This window comes from Ptychodera flava, chromosome 11 (genome assembly GCF_041260155.1).
Source record: "Ptychodera flava strain L36383 chromosome 11, AS_Pfla_20210202, whole genome shotgun sequence".
In the NCBI taxonomy this organism is placed as follows: Eukaryota; Metazoa; Hemichordata; class Enteropneusta; family Ptychoderidae; genus Ptychodera; species Ptychodera flava.
The window spans coordinates 42,260,615-42,287,748 of NC_091938.1; the positions used below are offsets into that span (position 1 = coordinate 42,260,615).

General features: G+C 37.1%; 2 protein-coding genes across 4 annotated transcripts in view; one reads left to right on the top strand and one right to left on the bottom strand.

The window, feature by feature from the left end:
* Positions 1–2,209: 2,209 nt before the first annotated feature.
* LOC139144311 (WD repeat-containing protein 43-like) overlaps positions 2,210–27,134 on the bottom strand; it is a 67,372-nt gene continuing 42,447 nt past the window's right edge. For 2 of the 3 annotated variants that reach the window (XM_070715008.1, XM_070715006.1), the window contains exons 9-16: positions 26,850–26,936; positions 25,400–25,528; positions 22,933–23,064; positions 15,311–15,429; positions 14,566–14,743; positions 13,807–13,876; positions 10,642–10,700; positions 2,210–3,240 (exon numbers count right to left, since the gene is read on the bottom strand). In XM_070715008.1, the coding sequence (XP_070571109.1) occupies positions 3,151–3,240; positions 10,642–10,700; positions 13,807–13,876; positions 14,566–14,743; positions 15,311–15,429; positions 22,933–23,064; positions 25,400–25,528; positions 26,850–26,936 (864 nt within the window). In that variant the 3' untranslated portion in view covers positions 2,210–3,150. The remainder of the gene's footprint in view (positions 3,241–10,641; positions 10,701–13,806; positions 13,877–14,565; positions 14,744–15,310; positions 15,430–22,932; positions 23,065–25,399; positions 25,529–26,849; positions 26,937–27,134) is intronic. The other variant, XM_070715007.1, reaches the window with a different exon arrangement.
* LOC139143196 (zinc finger MYM-type protein 2-like) lies at positions 5,970–7,616 on the top strand. Its single transcript, XM_070713328.1, has 2 exons — positions 5,970–7,028; positions 7,159–7,616. The coding sequence occupies exons 1-2, from the start codon at positions 5,970–5,972 to the stop codon at positions 7,522–7,524; spliced, it is 1,425 nt and encodes a 474-aa protein (XP_070569429.1). The 3' UTR covers positions 7,525–7,616.

Below are 27,134 nucleotides of genomic sequence, written 5' to 3' on the forward strand. Positions count from 1 at the left end.
GTAGCTTTCCCGCTCAAATGTGAAGTTTTCGTCTTTGAAATACTGACTAGTGATAAAAGAAATATGATATGATGCACTGTGTTATGTTTGCAGTGATTTCAAAGTGTAGAAGGAAAGCTGGGCGTGTCACTGGTAGCAATATTGAGGGGCAATGTTGTTAGCAGCAGATCAAGGTTTTTGTATTGCAATAGGAGGGTACTTGCTATCGTGATTTCAATGATGTATATACCAATGTTTTCCATCACTAAGGATGGGGGGCAATAGGGGAAATTGATCATAAATCACCCCACAACAGGGGCATCTGCTTGCCACAATACAGATCTGGTCTAGAATTTTGACTGATATCAAGTGCTAAATAATCCACATGTAGCCTGTTATTTTGCCTAAACCCTTAGGTATTTCACATTTTTTGTAACCTGTGGATGGGAAATTGGAATAGCTTGGAAAGCAGTCAAATCCCTATTAGGCCAAGAAATAATCCTGTTTGCCTTTTGGTCATAAAAACTTCCAACATTCATTTGATGCCCGTAAAGTACCATGGATAAAGTATCTTTTTAATAAAAGGCATAGTCCCCACTTGTAATAGGAGTATTAGTCTTGATGGGGCAGGGAAATGTGGTCATTAAGAAGTATCACTGGAGTGTATATGTTGAGATCTATGGGCACATAGGTCTATGTATTGTTCCAATTTGAAACACATGAGGCATGTCTAAGTTATGGTTCTAATCGGGAAAAAAGATCAGACCTCTAGCTGTATTGGCCAGCCAAGAAATACATATGCGCATAATAATCAGGTACAAGATGTGACATCTTAAGGTCTAATATCCTATCAGAATTGGAGGGTATAGAACTTGTGGTATATGTATAATCAAGGTCAAGGTCATAAGGTCACACGACATTTTGAAAAAACATTGTATTGCTAATTAATCCTTATATGCCAAAAATCAGACCTCTAGCCCTTGCCCAGAATTAGATGTGTGCATAATTAATGAGGTAAAGCGTGTGTTGTCATAAGGTCTCCCATCCTACTAAATATAAAGGACATAGCACTTGTGGTTACGTATTTATTGACATAAACGTATATTTCAGGTCAAAGGTCATCGAGGTCACATGACATTTGGTCAAAAATTTCAATCCTATATTTATCCCTATATACCAAAAATCAGACATCCAGCTCTATGGGTTTGCTCAGAATTAGATATACGCATAATTAATGAGGTACAGTATGAAGCATCATAAGGTCTCCCATCATACCATATATGAAGGGTGTACCACTTGTGGTTACTGAGTTATGGACAAATATGTATATTTGAGGTCAAAGGTCATCGAGGTCATGTGAAATTTTGTCAAAATAATTGTATTGCTAAGTTATCCCTATATACCAAAAATCAGACCTCTAGCTCTATTGACTCGCTCAAAATTAGATATGTGCATAATTAATGAGGTACAGTATGTGGCGTCATAAGCTGTCCAATCATACCATATATGAAGGTTAGAGCACTTGTGGTTACTGAGTTATGGACAAATATGTTTGAGGTCAAAGGTCACTGAGGTCACATGACATTTTTGTCAAAAAAATTGTATTGCTAAGTTATCCCTATATACCAAAAATTAGACCTCTAGCTCTATTGGCTTGCTCAAAATTAGATATGTGCATAGTTAATGAGGTACAATATGTGTGTCCCCACCTGTTCCCCTGGACTTCATCCGTGGGGACTAAAAACTGTGTCACTGCATCCTTTTTGCAATATGAATACCATGAGAAACTAAATTTTTATTTTCTTGGCCTTATACATGGGAGTCTATGGACTGCCTTATACATGGGAGTCTATGGACTGCCTTATACATGGGAGTCTATGGACTGCCTTATACATGGGAGTCTATGGAGGTGAAAACTAAAAAGTCCTCTAACACGGCCAAATTTGATCGCATTGTGAAACAAATCGACGTGCATCTGTATGGGTTAGGGTACTATCCTTGTGCAAAGTTTGAAAGAAATTGACCTGGGCATGTCTGAGATATCTGCGTGAACGGACGGATGGACGCACGCACGCACGCACGCACGGACATGACCAAACCTATAAGTTCCCCCGGACGGTGTCCGTGGGGACTAATAACATTTCCTTAAATTCATACTTCAAAGACAGACACAGGAATCTTCATGTGGTGTGCTAAGTCTTGCCATGACAGAAATTAAGGACACAAATACTCCTGATGGAATATATCTTTATTGAGGAACTGATTTGGAAGTAGAAATGATGCAGATTTCATGTGAATTATAAAAATTCGTTCTGAATCTCTTTCCAGTGACAAAACTGCTTCAGACTGAATAATGCATAAATGACATAAGAATTGCAGTCCACTCTCCTGTAGAAAGCTGTGTGCTGCCTGTATCTTTTCCCAGAATTTATTCCAATTCTCAGTGTCACAAATTTTGAAATCAAGTGAACAGAAAGTAGCCTGGACAGAAGATGACACACAACGAATGTCACATGTTGTGTCAAGAATCACTTTTTGATCAATGATAAATGTATTTGAGTTTCTACATTTGATACAGTTGGTGATAGACTCGCTCAGCATGCCGGCATACAGTCAAAATTGCAGCATTGCATCTAGTGAACTTCGCTGTCTCAAAAGACATTTGAATTGGTGGCAAATTCTTTCTGGTTTCTACTTCAAAACCCAAAGAACCTTACAAAAATATTTATTTGTAAACAAGTCTGGAATAAAATTGAAAATAAAACTGGTCAGAGAACAACGATAAACACAATTGTAAATTGCATCCCTTTGAGCAAATAAAACAAAAGGTCCCCAAAAGATTTGTGATTACTATTATCAAGGTTTAATTTTAAAACTAGACACTTTCTTTTTTGTTTAAAACATGATTTTGATCTGTTTGGAAGAGCAAATTTCTATGTCATTTACGGATAAGAACAGTAAAACTAGAAAGAAAGTAAGCAATGATGTTAAGGCAACACATGGATATCCTATTCGGATTTCACTAACTGGCCAACAAATGAAATCTGTCACATGATCATCCTTCGTTAGTTAATGAATATGATCATTTAAATATTTACAAAAAATATTCTTTTTTATAGGAATCTCAAGTTAAATGTCTTAGATGCTGAAAAAGGATTTCAGTTTCTATGGCTAAAAATCACTATCTTCATCACTCTGGTTACCATCCTCATCATCATCATCGTTGTCTTCATCAATATCAGATAATTCTTCCCATTCAAACTGATAATGAAAAAAACAATAAAACAATCAGAAATAATGAAGTGAACAATCGATAGTCTCCAAATGCATAACCAACTATATTTTATCATAGCATCTTTAATGTACATAGCAAGTTTCATCTATTTTGGTCAAGTCAAGTCAAATATAAATCCCTAATTTCAAAAGTTGATTTAATATGCAAATTGGGAGTTGGATGAAGTAAAAATGCTTAATGACTTTCAGGAATATTGTATCATAGTATCTTCAATATATGTAGCAAGTTTCATCAACTTTGGTCCAGTCAATTCAGATATATATCCCTAATTAGGAAAGTTGATTAAATATGCAAATTAGCAATTATCTTTCATGTCACCCTTAATATCTTTCACGGCTGATACATCTTGGTGCGATCAACATTTAAATCTCATGAGATTGTGTTCAGTCATTCTCAATGCATAGCCGTTTTTTCTAAAATCATTAATTATGCAAATGAGCAAAAAAGTAAGCAAGCCACACCCGCTAAAAACTAATCAGTTCTTGCAATTTGCAAACTGAATCTATGTACCAGATTTGATTCTGATCTGATGAGCCATTTTTGAGATATCGAACAGACAGACAGACACACAGACAGACAGACATCGCTGCGGCATATGCTCATGTGTGTGAACACGAGCAAAAAGTGGCAAAATTAGCTGCAAAAATACAAAATTGAAGATTTCATCATAATTTCAATACATTATATTAAGATAAACCCTAGGAACCTGTATACCAAATATCAAAGCTATCAGATAAGTAATTTTTGAGAAACAAATATTTTGACCTAAAATGGCAAAAATTGACCCAAAAATACAAATATTGAAGATTTCATCAAATTTCAATATATCACACAAAGACAACCCCTAGGAACCTGTATAACTATAGGTAAGCGGACGAGTAGGAGGCGGTTTACGGAATTTAACGGTACAGTTTGCCAGTAAAACTCCGAGGCCCGCAGGGCCGAGGAGTTTTATGGCAAACTGTACCGTTAAATTCCGTAAACCGCCGACTACGAGTTCGCTGACCGTGTTATACCACGAATTTGCCGAGTTTAGGAGACTTGTTTGCACGCCGAAAGTTTTTATTTGTAATTTTAGTGCAGTGCAAGTTGAAACTTTGGCAGGAAAACATTGACGCGTTTTGACACCTTGTTGAACGAAAGTATAAAAAAACAAACCATGATTGGATAAAACAAAGTTGACATGTGTTGCTATTGTAGTGCGATGACGTGGTTTAGCACCTGGTTTTATTTGACTTGTATGAATTTGCTTGATTGATTGGTTGGTTGGTTGGTTGAATGAAGTGAAAAGGTGTTTGCAGATCGATGTTAGAGTCACGCTTTGCTCATTTGGGTCGAAAACTTTGAGCAGCATGCATGCAATTGCCGAGTCGCTCTACGTAGTTCGATATGGCGGATGAAGTACAAATCAAAGCTGTATCCGGTGCACTTCAACTACCCATGCCAAAGATGGAAAAGAAAGTCCCCTGTCACGCCATTGCTAACGGCCACAATCGAAAGACCAAGCTACACAGCCACGCCAGAGAAAGGGGCAACAGAAACTGCAAGTACAAAAAAAAACCAATATGTCTAGATCCACAATGACTGTGGTACTGCGCGTGTTTCCTATAGCTAGATTTAACTTTACCAAAGGCGACTGAAATCTCCACATTCAGTGTTTGACAACTGACTTTGAAGTCTTAAATTTCAGCTTCGAATGATCATGATAACAATAACCCTAACACAGAAGTGATATTTGCAATCAATACCGTTATTTCACGGTGACCTGTAATTGATTTTGAGATGTACAGTCGTGCAAAATTAATTCAGTCCGGTGATTCTTTTAAAGTGTCTTTACTCTGTACTTAATGGTGAAATAAATTCCTTCTGGTTAATGTTTCGCATTTGTTTTTTTTTACTCGTCGCCACGTGATTTTCTTTTGTTTAAAAAGTGTCCATTTTACAAGTTCTTTTGTTTAAAAGTGTCCGATTTACTAGTAAATCGGACAGTTTTTAACAAAAGAACTGTCCGATTTACTAGTAAATCGGACACTTTTAAACAAAAGAACTTGTAAATCGGACACTTTTTAAACAAAAGAAAGCCAGGTGGTAATAATAAAATATTCGGTTATGGAAATTAGAAAGCATGGTTAGAACAATGGGCACGAGGCGGAGAGTGGTATAACTATAGGTAAGCGGACGAGTAGGAGGCGGTTTACGGAATTTAACGGTACAGTTTGCCATAAAACTCCTCGGCCCGCAGGGCTGAGGAGTTTTATGGCAACTGTACCGTTAAATTCCGTAAACCGCCGACTACGAGTTCGCTGACCGTGTTATACCACGAATTTGCCGAGTTTAGGAGACTTGTTTGCACGCCGAAAGTTTTTATTTGTAATTTTAGTGCAGTGCAAGTTGAAACTTTGGCAGGAAAACATTGACGCGTTTTGACACCTTGTTGAACGAAAGTATAAAAAATAACCCATGATTGGATAAAACAAAGTTGACATGTGTTGCTATTGTAGTGCGATGACGTGGTTGAGCACCTTGTTTGATTTGAATTTTATGAATTAAGTTTGATTGGTTGGTTGGTTGGTTGGTTGGTTGAATGAAGTGAACAGGTGTTTGCAAATCCACGTTGCAGGCACGCTTTGCTCATTTGCGTCAAAACGTTTGAGCAGCATACATACAATTGCGGAGTCGCTCTACATATTTCGATATGGCCGAACCACTCGCCGACACGATTGACTGGGAAACAGAGTTCATCCTATCACAGATTGATATCGATGATAAGGAAGATTTTCAACTCACTGAAGTGCAGAAAGAGTTTCGCTTTCACCCTCCAGTCGATCAAGAAACTGTGGAGCATTACCAGAAATCACGTATTCCGGACAACACTGCCAAAATGAACCGTTGGGGTGTAACGACATGGAATGAATGGATGGCTCAGAGAAATGTTTTCTCTGAAAATGAAGCTAGTCGCACAGGTAAGCCTGCAGAATATGTACCACCCTTGACTGAAGGAATACAAGCACAGAAACTCAATTACTGGCTTTCTAAATTTGTAATTGAAGCAAGACGGCAGAATGGTAACCGCTACCCTCCAGATTCCCTGAAACAGCTGTGTTGTTCGATAGCACGTCATCTTCGAGATAGCTGCAACCGTCCTGACTTGAACTTTATGGACAAAACCAATGGCACATTTCTTGGTTTGAGAAACACTTTAGACGGCGTCATGAAAGAACTTTCGCGCGAAGGTATTGGTACAGTGAAAAAACAAGCCCAGCCGTACACTATTGAACACGAAGAAAAACTGTGGCAGCATTCCTTTGATACTTCGACTGCACTTGGTTTAAGTTATGCGGTGTACTTCTACATGTGCAAGATATTTGGGTTACGCGCGGCTGATGAACATTCAGGTTTAACTGTGGATCAATTATCTTTCCAGGACGACCATATCGGTGAATATGTGGTCTTTCACGGTAAACCTACAAAAACTGATCAAGGTGGTTTATATCGCAAGCCTGGTCAGCAGTTCAAGACCATCAAACATTACGCTCAACCAGAAAATCCTCGTTGTGTTGTGAAATTGTTTAAGACCTATTTGTCGTATATTCCAAAGAAAGGGCCATTCTATAGACGACCTCTTGCTAAAGCAACGGACGGGAAAGTGAAATTCTCTCAACAGAAGATTGGAGTTCATACACTGCGTAAATACTGCCAAGAAATGACGACCAAAGCAGGAATTGATGGCTACTTCACTGGACATTCTGGAAAGGTAAGTAATGTATGCGTTCTATTGAAATGTTTAACAGAAAACAAACGTAAACTCGCTAGTCACTAACTGAGTAGTATTTGCTGACAAAATATTTTACAATTTCTAATATTTAAAATGTGTATGCTGACAGGTCACACAGGCGACGAGTCTTTATCGTCAAGAGTTTGACGAGCAGTTGATAACTGAACGAACTGGACACAGAAGTTCAGCGGTTAGAAGTTACAAACGCACCAATGATGAACAAGTGAAAGCTGTATCCGATGCTCTTCAACCACCCAAGCCGAAGATGGAAAAGAAAAATCCTGTCATTCCGGTGCCGACCGCCACAATCGGAAATCCAAGCTGCACCGCCACGTCAGAGAAAGTCACTCCTGCAACTGAAATTGCAAGTACAAACAAAACAATATGTCCAGACCACAATGAGTGCGGTACTGCGTGTTTGCCTGTAAATGTAACTTTTACTAAAGGGGACAGAAAACTTCACATTCAGTTTTGACAAGTGACTTTAAAATCGTAATTTTCACCTTCCAATGATCGGGATAACAGTAACTTTACCACATAGTGATATTTGCAATCGATACTGTTATTTCATTCACGGTGAGTTATAATTGATTTGGAGATGTACTTGAGAAATTTATTCAATCTGATGCTTCTTCGTTGAAAGTTTCTTTGCTCTGTATACTTGATGGTGAAATACATTTCATTTGGTCAATATGTCGCTTTTAGTGTTTGTTGACCCGTCATCACTCTCCGCCTCGTGCCCATTGTTCAAACCATGCTTTTAATTTCCATAACCGAATATTTTATAATTACCACCTGGCTTTCTTTTGTTTAACAAGCGACCTAGCGCCGATACAGCTCCGCTGTGTTTATGTACAGAATAACTATTTTTGACACATGTTGATGAAGAAGGTGGAAATCTTGATAACTCAATGCAGTGGCCAGAAAAAAGTGGCTAAAATAAGCTGCAAAAATACAAAATTGAAGATTTCATCATACTTTGAATATATCACATCCGATCATCCCAAAATAAAACATGATCACCTAAGAACATGTCAACCAAAGCTATCTGATGAGTAGTTTTTTGAGAATAAAATATTCTGACCAAAAATGGCAACAATTGCCCCCAAAAATAAAAATTGCAGATTTCATCATAATTTCAAAATATCACACTTAGTTCATATATAGAAACCTGTATACCAAATTTCAAAGCTGTTAGACAATACTTTTGAGAAACGCATTTTTTGACCAAAAATGGGAAAAATTGCCCCAAAAATTCAAAATTGCAGATGTCATCATTATTTCTATAAATATCATTTAGTTCATCTATGAAACCTGTATACCAAATTTCAAAGCTATCAGATAAGTAGTTTTGGAAATACACATTTTTTGACCAAAAATGGCAAAAATTGCCCCAAAAATACAAAATTACAGATCTCATCAGAAATTCAATATATATTACTAAGCTTATCTGTAGAAACCTGTATACCAAATTTCAAATCTATCAGACCAGTACTTTTTGAGAAATACATTTTTTGACCAAAAATGGCAAAAATTGCCCCAAAATTACAAAATTGCAGATTTCATCATTATTTCAATAAATATCATTTAGTTCATCTGTAGAAACCTCTATACCAAATTTCAAAGCTATCAGATGAGTAGTTTTGGAAATACACATTTTTTGACCAAAACTGGCAAAAATTGCCCCAAAAATACAAAATTACAGATTTCATCAGAAATTCAATATATATTACTTAGTTCATCTATAGAAACCTGTATACCAAATTTCAAATCTATCAGACCAGTACTTTTTGAGAAATACATTTTTTGACCAAAAATGGCAAAAATTGCCTTAAAAATGCAAATTTGCATATTCTGCACAATTTGAACAAATCTGAAATAGATCACCCTAGGGACATATGTACCAAATATAAAAGCTATCTGACCAGTAGTTTGAAGAAGAAGATTTTAAAGATTTTTTACCAAAAATGACAAAAATTGCCTTAAAAATACAAATATGCAAATTTCACCACCATTTGAACAAATCTGATTTAAGTCACCCTAAGCAAACTGCATATCAAATTTCAAAGCAATCGGACAAACGGTTTCAGAGAAGAAGATTTTTTTACCAAAAACACCAAAAAATGCCCCAAAAATACAAATATGCAAATTTCACCATGATTTGAACAAACTGAAGTGAGGTCACCCCAAGTGAACTGCATAAAAAATTTCAAAGCAATTGGACTGGTGGTTTCAGAGGAGAAGGCAATTGTTGACGGACGACGACGGACGACGACGACGGACGACGGACGACGGACGACGACGGATAATCAACCTATTTGATAAGCTCCGCGTCGCTGACAGCGGAGCTAAAAAGTGTCCGATTTACAAATTTATTTTTGTTTAAAAGTGTCCGATTTTACTAGTAAATCGGACACTTTAAACAAAAGATTTGTTAAATCGGCAATTTTTAAACAAAAGAAAGCCAGGTGGTAATTATAAAATATTCGGTTATGGAAATTAAAGCATGGTTTGAACAATGGGCACGAGGCGGAGAGTGGTATAACAAATATCAAAAGCATCAGACAAGTAGTTTTTTAGAAACACATTTTTTGACCAAAAATGGCAAAAATTGCACCAAAAATACAAAATTGCAGATTTCATCATATATTCAATATATCATATTTAGTTCATCTGTAGGAACCTGTATATCAAATATCAAAGCTGTCAGACGAGCGGTTTTGATGAAATAAAGTTTTGACCAAAAATGGCAAAAAAATTCCTTAAAATACAGATTTGCATATTTCATCACAATTTGAACAAATCTAAGTTGAGTTATCCCTAGGGACCTGTATACCAAATAACAAAGCTGTCTGACCAGCAGTTATGAAGAAGAAGATTTTTTACCAAAAATGCCTTTTTTTTGGCATTAATTTGCATATTTTCAACAATATCAAAAAATTAAAAAAACAAGTTTCTCATAATCATATTTTTTATCTACACAACAAATATCAAATCAGTAAGTACTGCGGTTCTCAAGATATTTGAGTGGACGGACGCCTCACAAACTGACATACATATATACATACATACATACATACATACATACAGACTGACGCCGGACGGATACCCATCCCAATAGCTTCTATAGACTATAGTCTATAGTAGCTAACCAGATATGAACTGTAAATGCTCACGTGTTTCATTATATATTGCAGTAATGTGTAAATTTGAACCTTTGCCACATATTTGCAACTTCATTGAAAGTATTATGATCAACATAATGAACAATATTCACCACTTTTAACTCTATAGGTCATTAAGTTTTCAAATACACAATTAGCTGAAATAGAAATAATTAATGTCTTTAACTGCTGTCATTGTATCTCCTGTTTATATAGCAAGTGTAATTGCCTCTTGTCAAGTCCTTCCAACTATATATTCCAAACTTTGAAAGCTCATTAGATATGCAAACAATAAATTACCTGACATGAAAACTTAACTTGGCTGTTTGTTTCTGTTACTTGCCATGATCTAATAAAACTGGGGAAGGGTAGAGGGATTTTTACCACATGAATTTTTTCACATTGTGTAAGATTTGACAGTAACTAACCTCAGACTCTGAACGACTTGGTATCAAATCTGCCATTTCGTCTTGCTCATCTGAAGAATCTGATAACATATAAAAGATTTGCAGTGTTTACATAGAACATAGCAAAACTATTATCTCTCTCACAAACTCTGTGTTCACAAGATATATGGCAAACACTATCTCCTTTGAAACTATACATAAGAAGATTCATGTTGCCATAGCAGCAAAGTGTCTGTGCAAACTTTTCCAACCAAGAACATAAAATACTTTCTTGGCAGTATGTATATTGGAAATTGTTAGCCTATGTAGCATTGAATACTTTTAAATTTTCATGCTCTGCTCGGTGGGATTTAAATTTGTTGATTTTCAGCTTCCATGTAAGCTCTATAATTTACATATTGACATCACATAATATTTTAATATTGAATGGTACAGCTTCAACAAAGTAAGTGATGCATTTGTAAAGAATTAACACAAGATGGGGCCTGATAGTTATGACTGTGTGGAGAGAGCTCTAACAACATCTTGGGGAAAATAGGGGGAAAATTTGACGGTTTTAACTGAGAGCGCAATATTCATAGATCATGTACCTCACCTGGAATCTAAAATAAATACAGCTGACCCTATTTACGGAATTATTTTTCATTTCATTCAATACAGGATCTGTACAAAAATATCCCTTTTAAATCTGGCCATGTCACCCACCATCCTATTGTGTCAGTAAAAGGTTGTCTTGAGCAATAACCTATTTTCACCTACTTGGCAAGACTGAATGTACTTGTGCTCACCTTGGCTGTTTGAGCCCTCTAAAATGCACTGTCACTGGACTGTTACTAGACTTGGTTAGCTAATACATACATATGGACATTTCTAAGTTTTAGCACTGACTTGGTAGGATAGCATGCAATGAGTCCGGCAGGAAAAGGGTTAATAGTTAGCTACAGCCTGTTGCTGCTTACCTTCCCGTTTGGATGTCTGGTATACACAAATTGTGTGCACAGAATGCATGGTGTTTTTATCTTACATAAACAACAGGGTAGCGTAAAAGGGATTGTGTCTTCTTTACATTTTAGTCGCTACCGACTGCATCAACAGCCTATTCGATAAACAAACCAACCCGCTCGACTGTAATTAATCTAACGTAATCTGAGGAGAAATCAGACCGAGAAAAGAGACCCTGTTGTTTGTGTTAGATAAAAACACCATGCGTTCTGTGCACACAATGTGTGCATACCAGACATCCAAACGGGAAGGTAAGCTGCAACGGGCTGTAAGGCAAAAAAAAGAAATTGTGCTGTTCCGATTACATGGTTTTCAAAAATAGGGTGGGTAGGTAGGTAGGGAATTTTTTTTTTTTTTTCGGTTTTTTTTTTATTTCTTAACGTGCATTTTGTACGCGTTCAAACTACCAGTGAACAATTTCCTCATGAAACGCACTCAAATTGAATACCAATTTATTAAAATAAAATAAAATATTCAATAGTAGCATTGAAATGTGTGGTTAATTAGACTTCCACGGAAATTGATGTGGCTGAATTACAATTCTTTGACAGGAAAGTGAACTGTTTATCCTCAGGTAAGTCTGACACAATATTTACTGTCATCAATGCAGTTTTCATCTAGGATAGTATACCAGGGGGATTGGTCCCCCTCTACTAGAATTTTTTAGGGTGATTTTAAAATTTTGGGGGGGATTTAACTGAAACATTTAATGACATCTTATATGTTAGTTTTAATGTTGCAGAGATGTCACTTGTGTTATACATCCTACAAGCCATAAATCACTTGCTTACACAATCCAAGCTGCTGGCTCCAAACACCATCCTCTATAAGATTTTTTCAAAGTCAACAAATTTGGGTATCACCGTTGTGAATGTATAGGGCTTCAAAGAGTGGCAGACGGCTCATTAATATTCATAAGCTTTAATATCCCTAAGAATTGTAGCATATTCCCTCATGCTTAAATATTCTGTATATTTGTTTGTACATATTCTGTATGTTTACTTTCTTAGGGCTTAATGTACATTCAAACATAAAAATTAACAACAGCCAGCCATTCCCACTGTACCTTCAAGGGATTTTTTTCATTTTTCACTGAACTGTCTGCACTACACAAACCAAGAAAAAAATCTTTTGTAGTCATAAAAGAATGTTTTGTAGCTTCTGAAAAAAATAATGTGCTTGTTTGTCACGTTTTTACTGTGCATTTATCATCCCTCGCTACTGTAAGTTTGGATCAACATTGCCCTTTGCAAACCAGTGAGCTGTATTTTTCTAGTGACCTAGCTGGTCTTGTAGTTTTAAGCGCAGACTCAGTAGATATAAAGCGAACAACTTAGAGGGTCAGATCCCTTGTTTTGAATTGAATGCGGAGTCGAGTTTTTCTCGATGTCAGATTTGCTCCAGTTGCTTTTTTTCAGTCATTTTAGAATGGGGAAAATAACAAACAGAAAGGTTGGTTGTCACCGACAGTTAATTTTAGGGTTTATTTGCCCCGAAAAATGAGTCAGTGTCTGTTCACTGAATTCAAAAACCGGGCCCATTGACACCACAGCTTGCTTCCATGCTTGTGCAGTCTGCACTGAACACGTTTCTGTGACAGTAAAGTCCAATTTTTCGTGTCAATTTTGCTATCAGAATTATTTTTAGAGTGTTATGGACATTCATATGATGCACAAAAACTTCAGTTTGTCTCCTTTTCTCAATCGTACAGAGATGATGTGACACAGAAACCTTATCGGGCTAGGGCAATGAACTTTTGTGAACGTAACTCTCAACTGGCTGATAGGCTTTCATATGCAAAATCAGCGTACGGAAATTTACGCGTGGTATTGTTTCAACAGCATTTTATTGAAGTAGTTCAAAAAGTATCAAAATCGAACTAAAATTAGTTTCATGCGTTTCACGTTTTTTCATATCATTATTTTTACTTCCGGGTTTACAAAGCTGTAAAAAGTCTAGGGTCGGGGGGATAAAATTGAGGTAGTCGGGTAATCGGAACAGCACATATTTTTTTTTGGCCAAATACATATGGACATTACTAAGTTTCACTGACTTTCAAGGATGATGGCTATCATGGTTGAATGTTAACTTCTGGGAACCCTGAAAAACAATGCAATTTTCAATTTTCATTTTCTTGATAGAAATAGGTTCTTGTCACTGTATAGAAACAATTAGGATCCTCACCATCTTGGAACACCATAACAGGCCTCGTGTTCAATTCTTTGTTACTTGCCTCTTCAGCTTGAGCTGAGATCTGTACGAAAAAATCAATGATGAAAAACAGCTTAATATGGAAGACATGTTGATTCTTTGAAAATATCATTTGTGGATTGACCAAAACACCAGTAACAACAAAGTGCATGTTACTGTAACAGAGAGATTCAGTCAAATCTGTATGTAGTGGTCACACAAGCAAATAAGAAAAACTGGTAGTATGGCATTGCTTGTGGTGGCGTTCTGAGTGGTGAATTTAGGAAACAATCAACCAGATTGTACAGCTTACATGGGACTATTTCGACTCTTCTAACAAGCATCAAATACATACAAGCACAGTATGTCTACTGTAGCCTTGCACAGAATATCTGCTTGCTTATTCAATACCATCTCAAATAATAAAGGCATTCAAATTGGCAAAACAGAAAGTTAGCAAGATCCATGTCACACACGCCATAGACGATCACCATTGATGCAATCAGATCAAGTCTGTAATAAGCATCATATTCAAAATGTCACAGCAAGTAAAGTCAGTGGAAATTATGTTCATGTCAGTCTTGTCTTAAAACTGTGTACTGTTAGAACACATTACACAGAACGTGTCATATGTTATACGGGACATTATTATACCTCGATCACTGGATTTAACCAAATGTAACTTGATAGCGACATTTGAACCTGGCAAAATCAGGGTTACACCTCATTGATAGAGAAATTTGCTGTACTTACCTGTGACACTACAAGGGAAAGTTTGCCCTGTAACCTGGAAAGATTGGCATAATTCTGGGTCCTTGTGTCTATCATTTGGTAGAGTGTGCTTAACTTCTTGGTAAGCTCAGGAAAGTTACTGAGGTAAGACGTGTGCAGTGTTAATACAGCTTTCACCCATCTTATTAGTAGAACACTTCTGTAAACGAATAACACATGATTAGTGTCACACAGTCAAACATACCAGTGTCACATGGTTTGTGAACTTGACAAACAGTGTATCATTGTACACTAAACCAAGTAAAAATCACTTTGTAGGTTTCATGCATTCATTAAAATTATGTAGTGAACAGAAAACTTTTTTTGACATCTTGAATCAAGATAGGATTTTGTTCCCAGTGATGCAGAAGGTATCTGATATAATCTGGCAGACAGTACATGGATGTCTTTCAAGTTACCTTGTTGTTTATCATGATTTCATTGTAGATATTGGGACACAGAATGATTGATCATTGTTGCTATCATGACAAAATAACCATCTACTTTTTCTGTCATGACAGATGCATACACACATATTGACAATTACTTTCATGCATTTCAGTACACAAAATGATAATCATCTTGCAAACACACACTGTAACAATGGCAAATATCATCTTTTTACAGAGCTGCTACGAAATAATTGATGATGAGACTGCAACTTTATAAATTGATCAGTATCTTGTAGACACATTCTGTGTTCTCACAACATTATCACATTTCTTACCTTTCTGCATTTTGGTTTATCCTACGAGACAGTTGTTCTGCAAATGGCAAAACCAGCTGAACGGGCAGTAACTTGACTGTATTCTTTAAAAGAGTTTCATTACCATGCCTAAGAACTTTCTGAAATCAAACCAAAGTGGAATGAATGTAAATTGAGCACTGACTGATCCAGAACTAGCTACTTCACCAAGATGGTCACTTGTTGGATGTAAGGAAAACCTAAAATACTTTCTTCAAAGGCAATATGAATAGAAATCATTGCTAGTAAGGTTGCCACTGTGTTATTACAATGGAAGAAATCATAATAACTAACACTACGTGAGTGCAAGCATCACATTTGTTTGCTTTGTATGGATCAAATTTTTAAAGTTCACAGAACAAGTCATCGTTGATGACACAGTCCCCACTTGTTAAAAATGGGTACTTTGATTACATGTCCTCAGAGAGGATAGAGTCCTCTTCATTAATTAGGTCTGTGATAAAAATACTTTGATACAGATGGCGCTCAATGGCCAAGAATGAGTTCCATGGTGATGAAAACAAAACCAATGTAGGCCACCATCCTAAAGTTCATAAAATGAGTCAACTAGGAATTAATCAACAGGATGTTGCAAAACATTTTTGCATACAATTCTAACACTTAACAGATTATCACTGGTACCATATTTCATAAAGTTTGATGCAGTATTTACAACACTATGAGATCAACATCTGTATCAAGTTTCATCACATTTGACGTTGTATTAATTTGTGGCTATATCACCCTAATTAGGAAAGTTCATTACTTATGCAATTACAAATTAATTAAAATGACACTGATAAATGTCTCTTTCAATGTTAAAGCAATGTGAGCTTAACATCGGTTAACATCTGTATAAAGTTTCATGAATTTGATGCAGTACATATTTCTTGACATATCAGCCTACTTACGAAACTTCAATAATTGACATGTTACTGCTACATGACGTGAAACAAATTGACGAGCATATGTATGAAATAGGTCAATGTCAACTTTGAATGATACTGGTGGAAATATGTCTGAGTTATGGCTCTGTACAGGAAAACATCGTAATAAAATGGCTGCCTAGCAACATATTGGATCGTATCACATAAAAATCGACGTACATATGTATGACATAGGTCAATGTCCTTGTACCAACTTTGAATAAAATCAGTTGAGATATGCCTGAGTTATGCCTCTGCATATGAAAAAATCGTAACAAAATGACCACACAGCAGCCATATTGGATCGTATCACAAAACAACTTGACGTGCATATCTATGACATTGGTCAATGTCCTTGTACCAACTTTGAATAAAATCGCTTGAGACATGCCTGAGTTATGCCTCTGTATATGAAAAATTGTAATAAAATGGCCGCCTAGCGGCCATATTGGATTGTATCACAAAACAAATCGACGTGCATATCTATGAAATTGGTCAATGTCCTTGTATCAATGTTGAATAAAATCGGTTGAAACATGTCTGAGTTGTGGCTCTGTACATGAAAAAATCATAATAAAATGGCCGCCTGGCGGCCATATTGGATCGTATCACAAAAAAAATTGACGTGCATATCTATGACATTGGTCAATGTCTTTGTACCAACTTTGAATAAAATCAGTTGAAACATGTCTGAGTTATGGCTCTGTACATGAAAAAATCGTAATAAAATGGCCGCCTGGCGGCCATATTGGATCGTATCACAAAGAAAATTGACGTGCATATCTATGACATTGGTCAATGTCCTTGTACCAACTTTGAATAAAATTGGTTGAAACATGTCTGAGTTATGGCTCTGTACATGGAAAAATCGTAATAAAATGGCCGCCAGGCGGCCATATTGGATCGTATCCCAAACAAATCGACGTGCATCTGTATGACATATGAAGTAATCCTTGTACCAAGTTTGAATGAAATCGCTTCTTGCATCTCTGAGATATCTGTGTGAACGGACGGACGGACGCACACACGCACGCACGCACGCACGCACGCACGGACATGACCAAACCTATAAGTCCCCCCGGACGGTGTCCGTGGGGACTAAAAATGTATTGACCACCTCTGAATATATGAAACAAGCCCTTATTGTGTTAACCAGGGGTTTCACTAAATTGTGAAAGAGGGGCCACATTAAAAGGACAGCGGCCACACCAAATCAATTGCCAAGACACACCCCCTACCAAGGCAATACACTGTTCAGATTAGCCGTAACAACTCGACCACACAGTTCATCAATCAGACATGCAGTGTTTAATCCAGGATGCTACACCAGGAGGGGACTGGTCCCCCTCTGAAGGAATTTTTGATGTCACTTGTGATATACATACAACAAGCCATAAATCACTTGCTTACACAATCCAAGCTGCTGGCTGCAAACACCATCCTCTATAAGATTTTTTCAAAAGTCAACAAATTTGAGTATCACTGTTCTGAATGTATAGGGCTTCCACAATTAGATATTTATCAGATCAATATCTGTAGCAGGTATCAACAAAGTTGGTGCAGTAATTTCAGAGTTATATACCTAATTACAAAGTTTATGAAATATGTAAATGAACCCTTAATTAACCTCACACTACTAATTGCTTTACAACACAGTCAGATATCTGTTGGGTCAGTGTCTGCAGCAGATCTCATCACATTTGCAGGGCTCGACGCAAGGTCATATCATCCACTAGCCCGAAGACTAGTAGCAGTTCATTTTTAGTAGTCCTAAATGAAATCTACTAGTCCTGCTCAAGCAAAGCCAAATGTTGCTCTCATGTTGTAAAGAGGTGTATATGACCATTCTCATATTTTTTGTCGCAAAGGTTTTTAAACCGATGACTAACTTTCATGCAACACTAGCACATTTGCTTACTGCAAAATGTTTAACTTTGAATCATATATAAACCACAAAAATAACCTGAATGAAATGTCCTGTGTAGGAGGAGAGGTCATGAAAATAGCCTATTACCATCAAGAATAAAATCAGACGTAGGAATGAATTTGTTGGAAAATTCTTCATAGCTCAGGTAGTGCGCCATTAATTTGCAAAGAACATGTTTGTTCATAATGGGGACAGATTTGTTTCTCCAGAACTGAAATTCATACAGCCATTCACAAATGTTCCTGTGGAGTGCCTTCATATTTTTGACATATATCACATTTTAAAATTGACCAGCTTGAGGGAGGACCTCTCATTTGTAATAATGGTTTGTGAAAAATTTTGTTTTTAATAGTAAAAATGTTGCATTTTACCATTTCATGTGCTTGTGTCTTTTATGGGTTTTTGCAAGTTACTGGTAACAAAATATGATTAGCACAAAAATAACCAATGACTCCCAGAAGTGATTGGATACAACAGTCTGATACACCCATTTCATACGTTGTTTTTTCACTACTGTTTTAAGGTTCACTTCACTATTATTGCCCCAATAAATTACACTTTGCCACTAAAATGGCAAAACAATAAGTTGCTAGCACCAAGTTATTATCGGTGAGGAATTCCCTCACCTTTACAAGCAGTAGCAACTTGCCATAGCCTGTTTTGGCAAGCTAGATGGCTCTTTTTAAGATCAGCTTCAATCAAGCTAGGGGGTCTTGACTATTATGGAGGTCAGCATGTGGAGGCATTCTAAAGCAGGGTCAAGCTGGCTACGAACTATCGGAGGTGTTGTTTGGGAATGCCCCTGAAGAAATCTGAGAAAAATCTTCTTTGAAAGGCAAGGATACAGTGTTTGAACGAAATTGTGGGTTGCTCATGTTTTTAGGCGAAGTGATGAGCTTCAAGCAAACCAAAATACACGACGTGCAGACAATTCCGTTTGATGCTCAGCGTTGAGCCATGTTTCCCGGGGCCATGTTACTATGGCGTGTACAGTACAATTTGATTCTCCGTAGCAGGTAAACTGTTTCATTTTAAGTTGGTGATCAATAAAGTTTGCTTCACTGTTTCACTGTCCAATTTGTTTGGGTAAAAGTTAGTTTATTTTTATATAAATGATCGAGGCTTGGTTCATTCTTATCGAATGAGTGGCCCGGCGTCCCATTAGTTTTGTAGCGATAAACTTTCCTGGACAACTACGGAACTTGAAAATTGCACTAGTCCGCAGGACTACCTCCGAAGACATTTTTACTAGTCCTCTTGAAAATTTACTAGCCTCGGGCTAGTGGGCTAGCGCTTATGTCGAGCCCTGATTTGGTGCAGTTATTTCGGAGTTATATGACTAGTTATAAAACTTCATAAAATATGTAAATGAGCTATTTATTAAGTTGACATTGCTCAATGTAGTTCATTAAATATGCAAATGAACCCTTAATTAACTTCACACTGCTCAATGTTTCATTGCACAATTATATATTTATCAGATCAATATCTGTAGCAGGTTTCACTGAATTGGGTGCCGTAATGTCAGAGTAATATACCTAATTACAAAGTTCAATAAATATGTAAATGAACCCTTAATTAACTTCACACTACTAAATGCTTTACACCGCAGTTAGATATCTGTCGGATCAGTATCTGCAGCAGATTTCATCACATTTGGTGCAGTTATTTCGGAGTTATATGACTAATTACAAAACTTCATAAAATCTGCAAATGAGCTATTTATTAACTTGACACTGCCCAATGCTACTCAGTACAATTAGATAGATATCAGATCAATATTTGTTGCATGTATCATCAAATTTGAGTTATGTCACTAATAACAAAAGTTCATTAAATATGCAAATGAGCAGATAATTGACATGAAAATCACAGCATCATCATAATATTCTGAGATTGTCATCTTTGAAAAGTTTCATGAAATTTTGTGCAGTATTTCTTGATATATGTCTACACTGTCATTACCATCTCCATAGGGAAACCATTGTATGGAAAAAAATGATATTACATAACTTCATTAATATGCAAGCCACACTAACAAAAATCTAATCAGTTCTTGCAAGTAGTATATCGTACCTGTCTACAAAATCTGACTTGAATCTGTTCAGGCGTTTTTAAGTTATCTTGTAAACTGACAGACAGACAGACACACATACACACACAGACAGACAGACACACACACACACGGACAGACAGACAGACATCGCTATAACATTAGCCCACATGTGAACACGTGAGTTAAAAATATTTAGTAGTTATAAAGGAATGTTTTGTAGCTTCTGAAAAAAAATAATGTACTTGTTTGTCAAGTTTTTACTGCTTATATCATCCCTAACCACTGTAAAGTTTGGATCAACATTACCCTATACAAACCAGTTAGCTGTATTTTTCTAGTGACCTAGCTGGTCTTGTAGTCTTGTGCGCAGACTCAGTAGACTTAAAATGAACAACTTAGGAGGTCAGACTAGTCTACCATGTTTTGAATGCAGAGTTTCTCGATGTCAGATTCCCTCCAATTGCTTTTTGTCAGTCATTTTAGAATGGGAAAATAACAAACAGAAAGGTTGGTTGTTACCGACAGTTAACTTTAGGGTTTATTTGCCCGAATAGATAAGTCAGTGTCTGTTCACTGAATTCAAAATCCAGACTCATTGACACCACAGCTTGCTTGTGACACCGTCCCTCCACCCACCATTCTGGAAATGTGACACATGCGCTATTGTTTAAAGGTGTGAATTGCTCTAGCGTTGGTATGAAGCGCATTACGGATGTAAATGCTTGCTTGGGGACGCCATCAGTTGCGTTTGGCAACATCTTGCGGTGCGGAGTATTTTTATTTTTCAGGTAACTTTGTTACCATAGCCAGGATTTCTGCTACAACTGAGAAACTGTGTTTATTGAGAGTAATTTCTTTTTAGATTTTCGTTTATGATTTTCCGTGTTTTTCTGTCGAATTTCTGCCCACCAAATTTGACCTCGCTAGGTAGGAAGAGGCACCTTATAGTGCCTCTTCCTACCTAGCTAAAGTTTACTCCTTCAATTTACGCTGTTTTGATTCAGACATGCCCACAGAATTGGGATAAGTCTAACTTTGACCCTAACCACTAAAACATCAAGCAAAGTGAATAAATTCAGAGAACGAACTTTGACAACCATTTTTCACTGAAGCCGTTGTTTACAATATACAGTGAAACCTGTCTAAACCGAACCCTGCTAAACTGGAAACCTGTGAACCCCTTCCCCAGTCCCATTCCAATAGAACTCTGTTAAAACGACTTCTATAAACCAAACACCTCTCCAAACCGAACAATTTTCTCAGTCCCTGAATGGTTTTGTTTAGACAGGTTTCACTGTACAACCAAGGATTGCAGTGGGTGATTGTTGATAGTAAACCAACAAGCATTCAAAGAAACCATTTCCAGAGAGATATTCACAAAACACTGCATAAGTATCAAAATGAGTTGAAAAGTTGCTATCTGTTGTGCCTTTCTTTATATACTCATCTATCTTTCTCCATTTCGACCCACAGGTGTCACTCAGACCACATTTCATGGCCGATGCCATGCTGTGTTACTGTACATGCTCGATATCCCCTAACCTCAAAGCACGCTGAATAAGTCAAATGGATGTGTTTTGGTTCAATATCTGTGTTTAAAGGCTTAGTGAGGCAACCTTAGATCATGAACACCAGCCAACGAACACAGTTTTTCACTTACAACCCTGCAAAGTGTCGAAAACACGTAATACAGCATTAAAGGTATACAGTCACCTGTAATCTAAATATGCCCATATATGGTCAAAGGGGCGTTCCTTGGTATTCAAAATGCCCATGTGAGGGCGCTGTTTTTAAAAAGTGGCCACCTGCTTAAAATCTGTGATTGGTAAGATTTTCTCTTTCCATGGTAACTGTGGCAAAATTGGAACAGGTGACAGTATACCTTTAAGGCTAGGGATAATTGTTAACTCTTTGCCAATATACCAGTGAATTATTCCTGTAAGCAGCACAATACTTCAGGATTTTAAAGTAATAACAGACAGCCGTGATTGACCCACAGCCAACCACATGGCCGGTGGCTGACTTTTAATGAAACCCCTGGTTAACATAATATAAGCTAAATATATGCAGTTGGGATAAATGACTGCATGGACATTGTTGTTGTGCCATTTGACACATTTCAACATGAAATGGCATTCTCAACTGTCTGTAAAGTCAGTGGTTGATAATTACATCATGATTAATAAAATATTTTCATTCACGAAGTTTGTTACTCCATTTATAATAGGTATCAATAGTTTCCATTTGTGTCATTATCTGTGATCATAAAAAGCATTATTATACACCTACTGCCGTAACCAATGGGAGTTTGACCGTCCAATAACTTTCCATATTTTGTATAGTACGCGGAGTCCCAAATACGAGAGACACCTGACGCGCAAATTTTCAGGGTTTGTAGCAATTTTATTTCAACAATCGCGCGCGTTCCACTCATATCACGCGTGCCGCATCCCTCAAAATTTACCATAGAATTAGTTTATACGGACGATTAATGGAGGGAGGTGTATAATAATAGGGTTCGGCTCGTCCAATACGTCACTCACTGAGCCCTCGTCCATACAGGGCCGTATTTTGTGAATAACCCAACAGTATTTCTGCAATGAAGTAAAACCTTTCTGCTGTTCAAACTCTGTGCAAATTTGTTAAAAAGGATGAATGAATACTACAAGAAATATATAGCCGATTCCAAACTCACCGATAGTATATCATCATCTTGATTTCGAAGGCCTTGGGTAAGCAGTTTAACCAAAGAATCTGCCTGTGGTAATCCTGACATGATATCTTGACATGCAATACTCATTGCAATTAACCTATCTTCCATTGAACGCTGAAATGCAAAACCATACCGTGCAATACAATCATGTCCCTGTCACATCATATTCATAAGGTTGGTATTTCACAAAATTTTATGTAATTTCAACATCCAATGGCTTGAGAGGTCTAGAAGGGCTCCAAAGCATATCAAACCAAATCTCTTTACAGTAACAGTGTTCTAACCAAAGGGTTTTAGCATATTGGGCCCAATATCCTTACTTTTATTTTTGCTGATATCTTATCAATCCACTTGATAACCTATCTGATGTCCTATGAAACTGAACCTTCATCATGTTTTTCACATTTGCCTTAATTTATCCATAACTTTTTTAGTAAAACAAACAATGTAACATTGCATTGAGTGCAGTCAATGTTGGCACTTTCGAAACCTGGCTCTACTTTAGTAATTGACACAATAACACAGTCATAGCCAAGGTGTGAATGAGAGACCAGCTGAAGCAGAATGGACGACGTGGGGCAAAGCCACAGCGCAAAGAATTGACAATGCTGTCTGGCATGGCAGACTCATTTTTAGCTGACCAGCAGTAAAATTGATTGGTAGGGCTCACAGTACGTGGTTTATCCCATGATGCAACTCGATTCGTACACACAGAGATCACCATTCTACCACCGAGGGCGCCATTACAATTCTGACTAAAGCTGTCCAAAAATAGCCCCCAGCTTGAAATTGAGGTCGAATGCGTACGCATGACTTTTATCCTCGTTCGCAGTTACGTCAATGTGATAGCCCGAAAGACGTACATTTTTCAGTTTTTTTCCGGATCTTTATAGCATTTTTCTATCCAAAGATCCATATCATTGAAAATTGTCGTTAAGTTTTCATTTTTTTGCCTTTTTGGGGATATTTTTAGCTATCTCTTCTCTGGTTTTTTATCAATGATGCCTGAAAGAGTGCATACGCTATTGCCATGCTTGCTCCGAGTAAAATTATGTTCCCAGATTTTTATTTGACCGTCATTTGGAAATTTCAGCGCAATTATTTTGTAAAAAATGAGATTTTTAACGGAATTTTGGCTATTTCTCGATTACAAACGTGGATTTTGAGAAATGATCAACATTAGATTGTCGTGCAACTAAATACGATTCCAAAGATATCGATATACTGCTTGCCTGCCTATGTTGACCCCAAAATCTAAGAAGATGGAGTTTGAAAAAGGACAGCCACATCGGATTAAAAATGTTTTTCGCCATGGTATTATGTGCTTTTGTAAGCACATGCACTGTACTCACGCTTACGCTCGCTTGTGCCGGGATTAAACTTGTACGAGACACGGCGCTGAAACAAATACAAATGACGATATGCCCATTGGCTGTATCTGTGTATTATGTACCGGTATTAATCATGTAATTTCTCGATCGCACGAAATATGAATCAATGTTCATTTTTGCACGGTCCTTGAACTGTAAAGACTAGAACAGATAGGAACGTGGCTTTGCATTGCCAACTGTTGACAAAACCTCTTTGTTACGATGCGTTTTTAGGGTTGCGTTGCCGTCTTCTCCCGGGGACCGGCTGATGTAAACAACACTGGCCGTACGTAAAACTACAAAGGCGCTACGCAGTACGCTGTTTCTGCACGATCACAGGATACTGAAGTGTTTACAGAACTTTCACGATCGCTTGTTGAAAACTGCGGTCCATTAAATCCTCACACCCGGCGTCAACAGCTTTGCTGGTTTGGAAGGGGTGTCGATTCAGTGCAGCTTGCGTTCGCCGAAATGTGTTTCTGTCAGTGTCACCGCGTAGCCAGAGCTGACATGACATTCAGTAACTCGGTAATGCATGCTATCACCGTATCAGACATCGCAGCATTTGTGCTAAAAGTTCAATCCTTATATCTGGCCGATGATAAATACATATACGTGAATACAAGAAAAACTTCCACTGTCAGTCTAAATATTTTCGAGGCGATCGCAACGCGCTGATGACTGTATCTGCATGTACTCACAACTATTGTATCGTGTTTCTATGGGTGCATACGCGCAATGGGGAGAATGGGCAGGCCGATCTCCGTGTGTACAAATCGCATTGCATCATGGGTACTTTCACGTACCGTGGGGCTCTCCACATGGGTGTGGGGAAATCCTGGAACAGCTACTATGATGATTTGTCTGTGGAGATACACTGCAGTTACATAAAATTTCAGAGATTTCAGACCATTTCACTGCCAGCTGCCTTTCATGATAAGATCAAGGCTTAGAAGCAATATGAGATAAAACAGACAGACTTGTGTTGAGTTGATACACACCAAGAATTTCATATACTGCAAATGTAACAGAATTATCAACAAGATGGCTACTAAAATTCAACACAAGAAACAACTCACTTCTGTTATGTCTCCTTTCCTCTTCTTTTTACCTCTTCTCTCAATATCATCAGATTGTGATGGTCCCATGGCAACGAAATTCTGTGGTGTAAGTAGCTTCATTTTATCTGAAGTAAGTGGGGTTTTCACCTTCAAATAACAAGAAGACAAGACACAAACAAAGAAAGGAATTATTTCTTGCACCTCTAATTTCAAAATCTTTTCCTCCATGTGCACTGAGTATATTCAATGTTTAAAATAATTCTCAAAAATACCGCAATGATATGGTGTCGCTCACATTTGATCAGAATTGGTACATACCAGTAGGGGTACCAAAAATCAACAATTGATGTTGTTTCTATCTGTTGAGTGTAGGGAAATTCTATGTTGATGTTATGACAATGATTTCTGCACAGTACAACCAGAAAAACAAGAAGAAATATTTAAACCAGAAAAACAAGAATGACAAAAGTCAATAAGGTCTGAAACTTTAGGTACTGGAGGTCAACTTTAGCAACGTGCATACACACAGCTAGTCCCTCTTAGTTTGAGCAGGTCTGTTAATATGTAATAGTTCATGAACAATAACAGGAAATGACCCGGGGTCAGTGGAGTATCCTGTTTCAGTCACTGGCATGCTACCACTCCTGCACATTTGCAGAATTTCCCTTTTTCTTACCTCATTTGCCTATTTTTGACACTGACATGTTCATTTGAACAACGTCACATCTCAACCCCTGGGTCTAATTATACACCAAATACTAAGCTGGTAGCTATGGTGGTTGGGGAGCTTTTGCATCGGACGGACATACATCCGCACATACATACACACATACATACATACAGACGCCACTGACTGACCATATAAGCTCTTTTTGGTATTTACATATATACCAAATATGAGCTAAAAACTACATCAAGCCTTGAAGAAATTTGTAGTATTGAAAGGAGCTGTCTTGAACTCAACAAAAGCCAGCGATGACAATGAAATAAATGAGAATGCAAATTTTCTAAACTTTAGTTTTCCTATATGATAGAGCAATGTAACTTACAGCTGAGTGGCACAAAGGCTAGACTAAAGCAAGTCTTTCTCTCATTGGAAAATGTAATGTGTTCGAAATAGCTATATTTTGCACAGAGCTTTAAGTGGAAAAATGTTATTTCATAATGAAATTATTTATTTATTTATTAATGTTTATTTATGCAATGTATATTCTGAGTATTGTTTGCCTTAGCAAATAAAATAATGATGACATATATTATCAATGGTGATTATTCACAGCTTATAATTACACATGATCTCATCCATTGATTTCAGAAATTTGATGGTTCTGATATTCATTTACTGTGGGAATATGAGTGGTTCATGAACCCTGTTATCATTGGTCAATGTAAACTATGAGTGGTCCATGAACCCTGTTATCATTGGCCAATGATTTTTAGAGTTTATCACAGTGTTTAGAATCCTTACCTTGTTGACTGAAGTACTTTGATTTTGTTGTGATATTGATGGATCCTCTCTGATAAGACAGATTTCATTTTCACCATTTATTAAATGCTGCAAAAGTAATAATTGACCACATCAAAAAAAAAATAATGTTGTCAAAATAAAGCTGCATGACATATACTTTGTAAATACAGCAAATAACCTTTGTGAGCAAATACGAAGGTTTAAAACAGCCTTTGAAGTTATTTTCAGCAATTAGCAAAGGTGAGAGATAAAAAAATCCCATCATCAATATAAATTGTTATCAAT

Coding starts and splice junctions, on each gene's coding strand:
- LOC139143196 (XM_070713328.1), top strand. CDS start 5,970: ATGGCCGAACCACTCGCCGACACGATTGACTGGGAAACAGAGTTCATC. Junction 7,029..7,158: donor TCACTGGACATTCTGGAAAG/GTAAGTAATGTA, acceptor GTATGCTGACAG/GTCACACAGGCGACGAGTCT.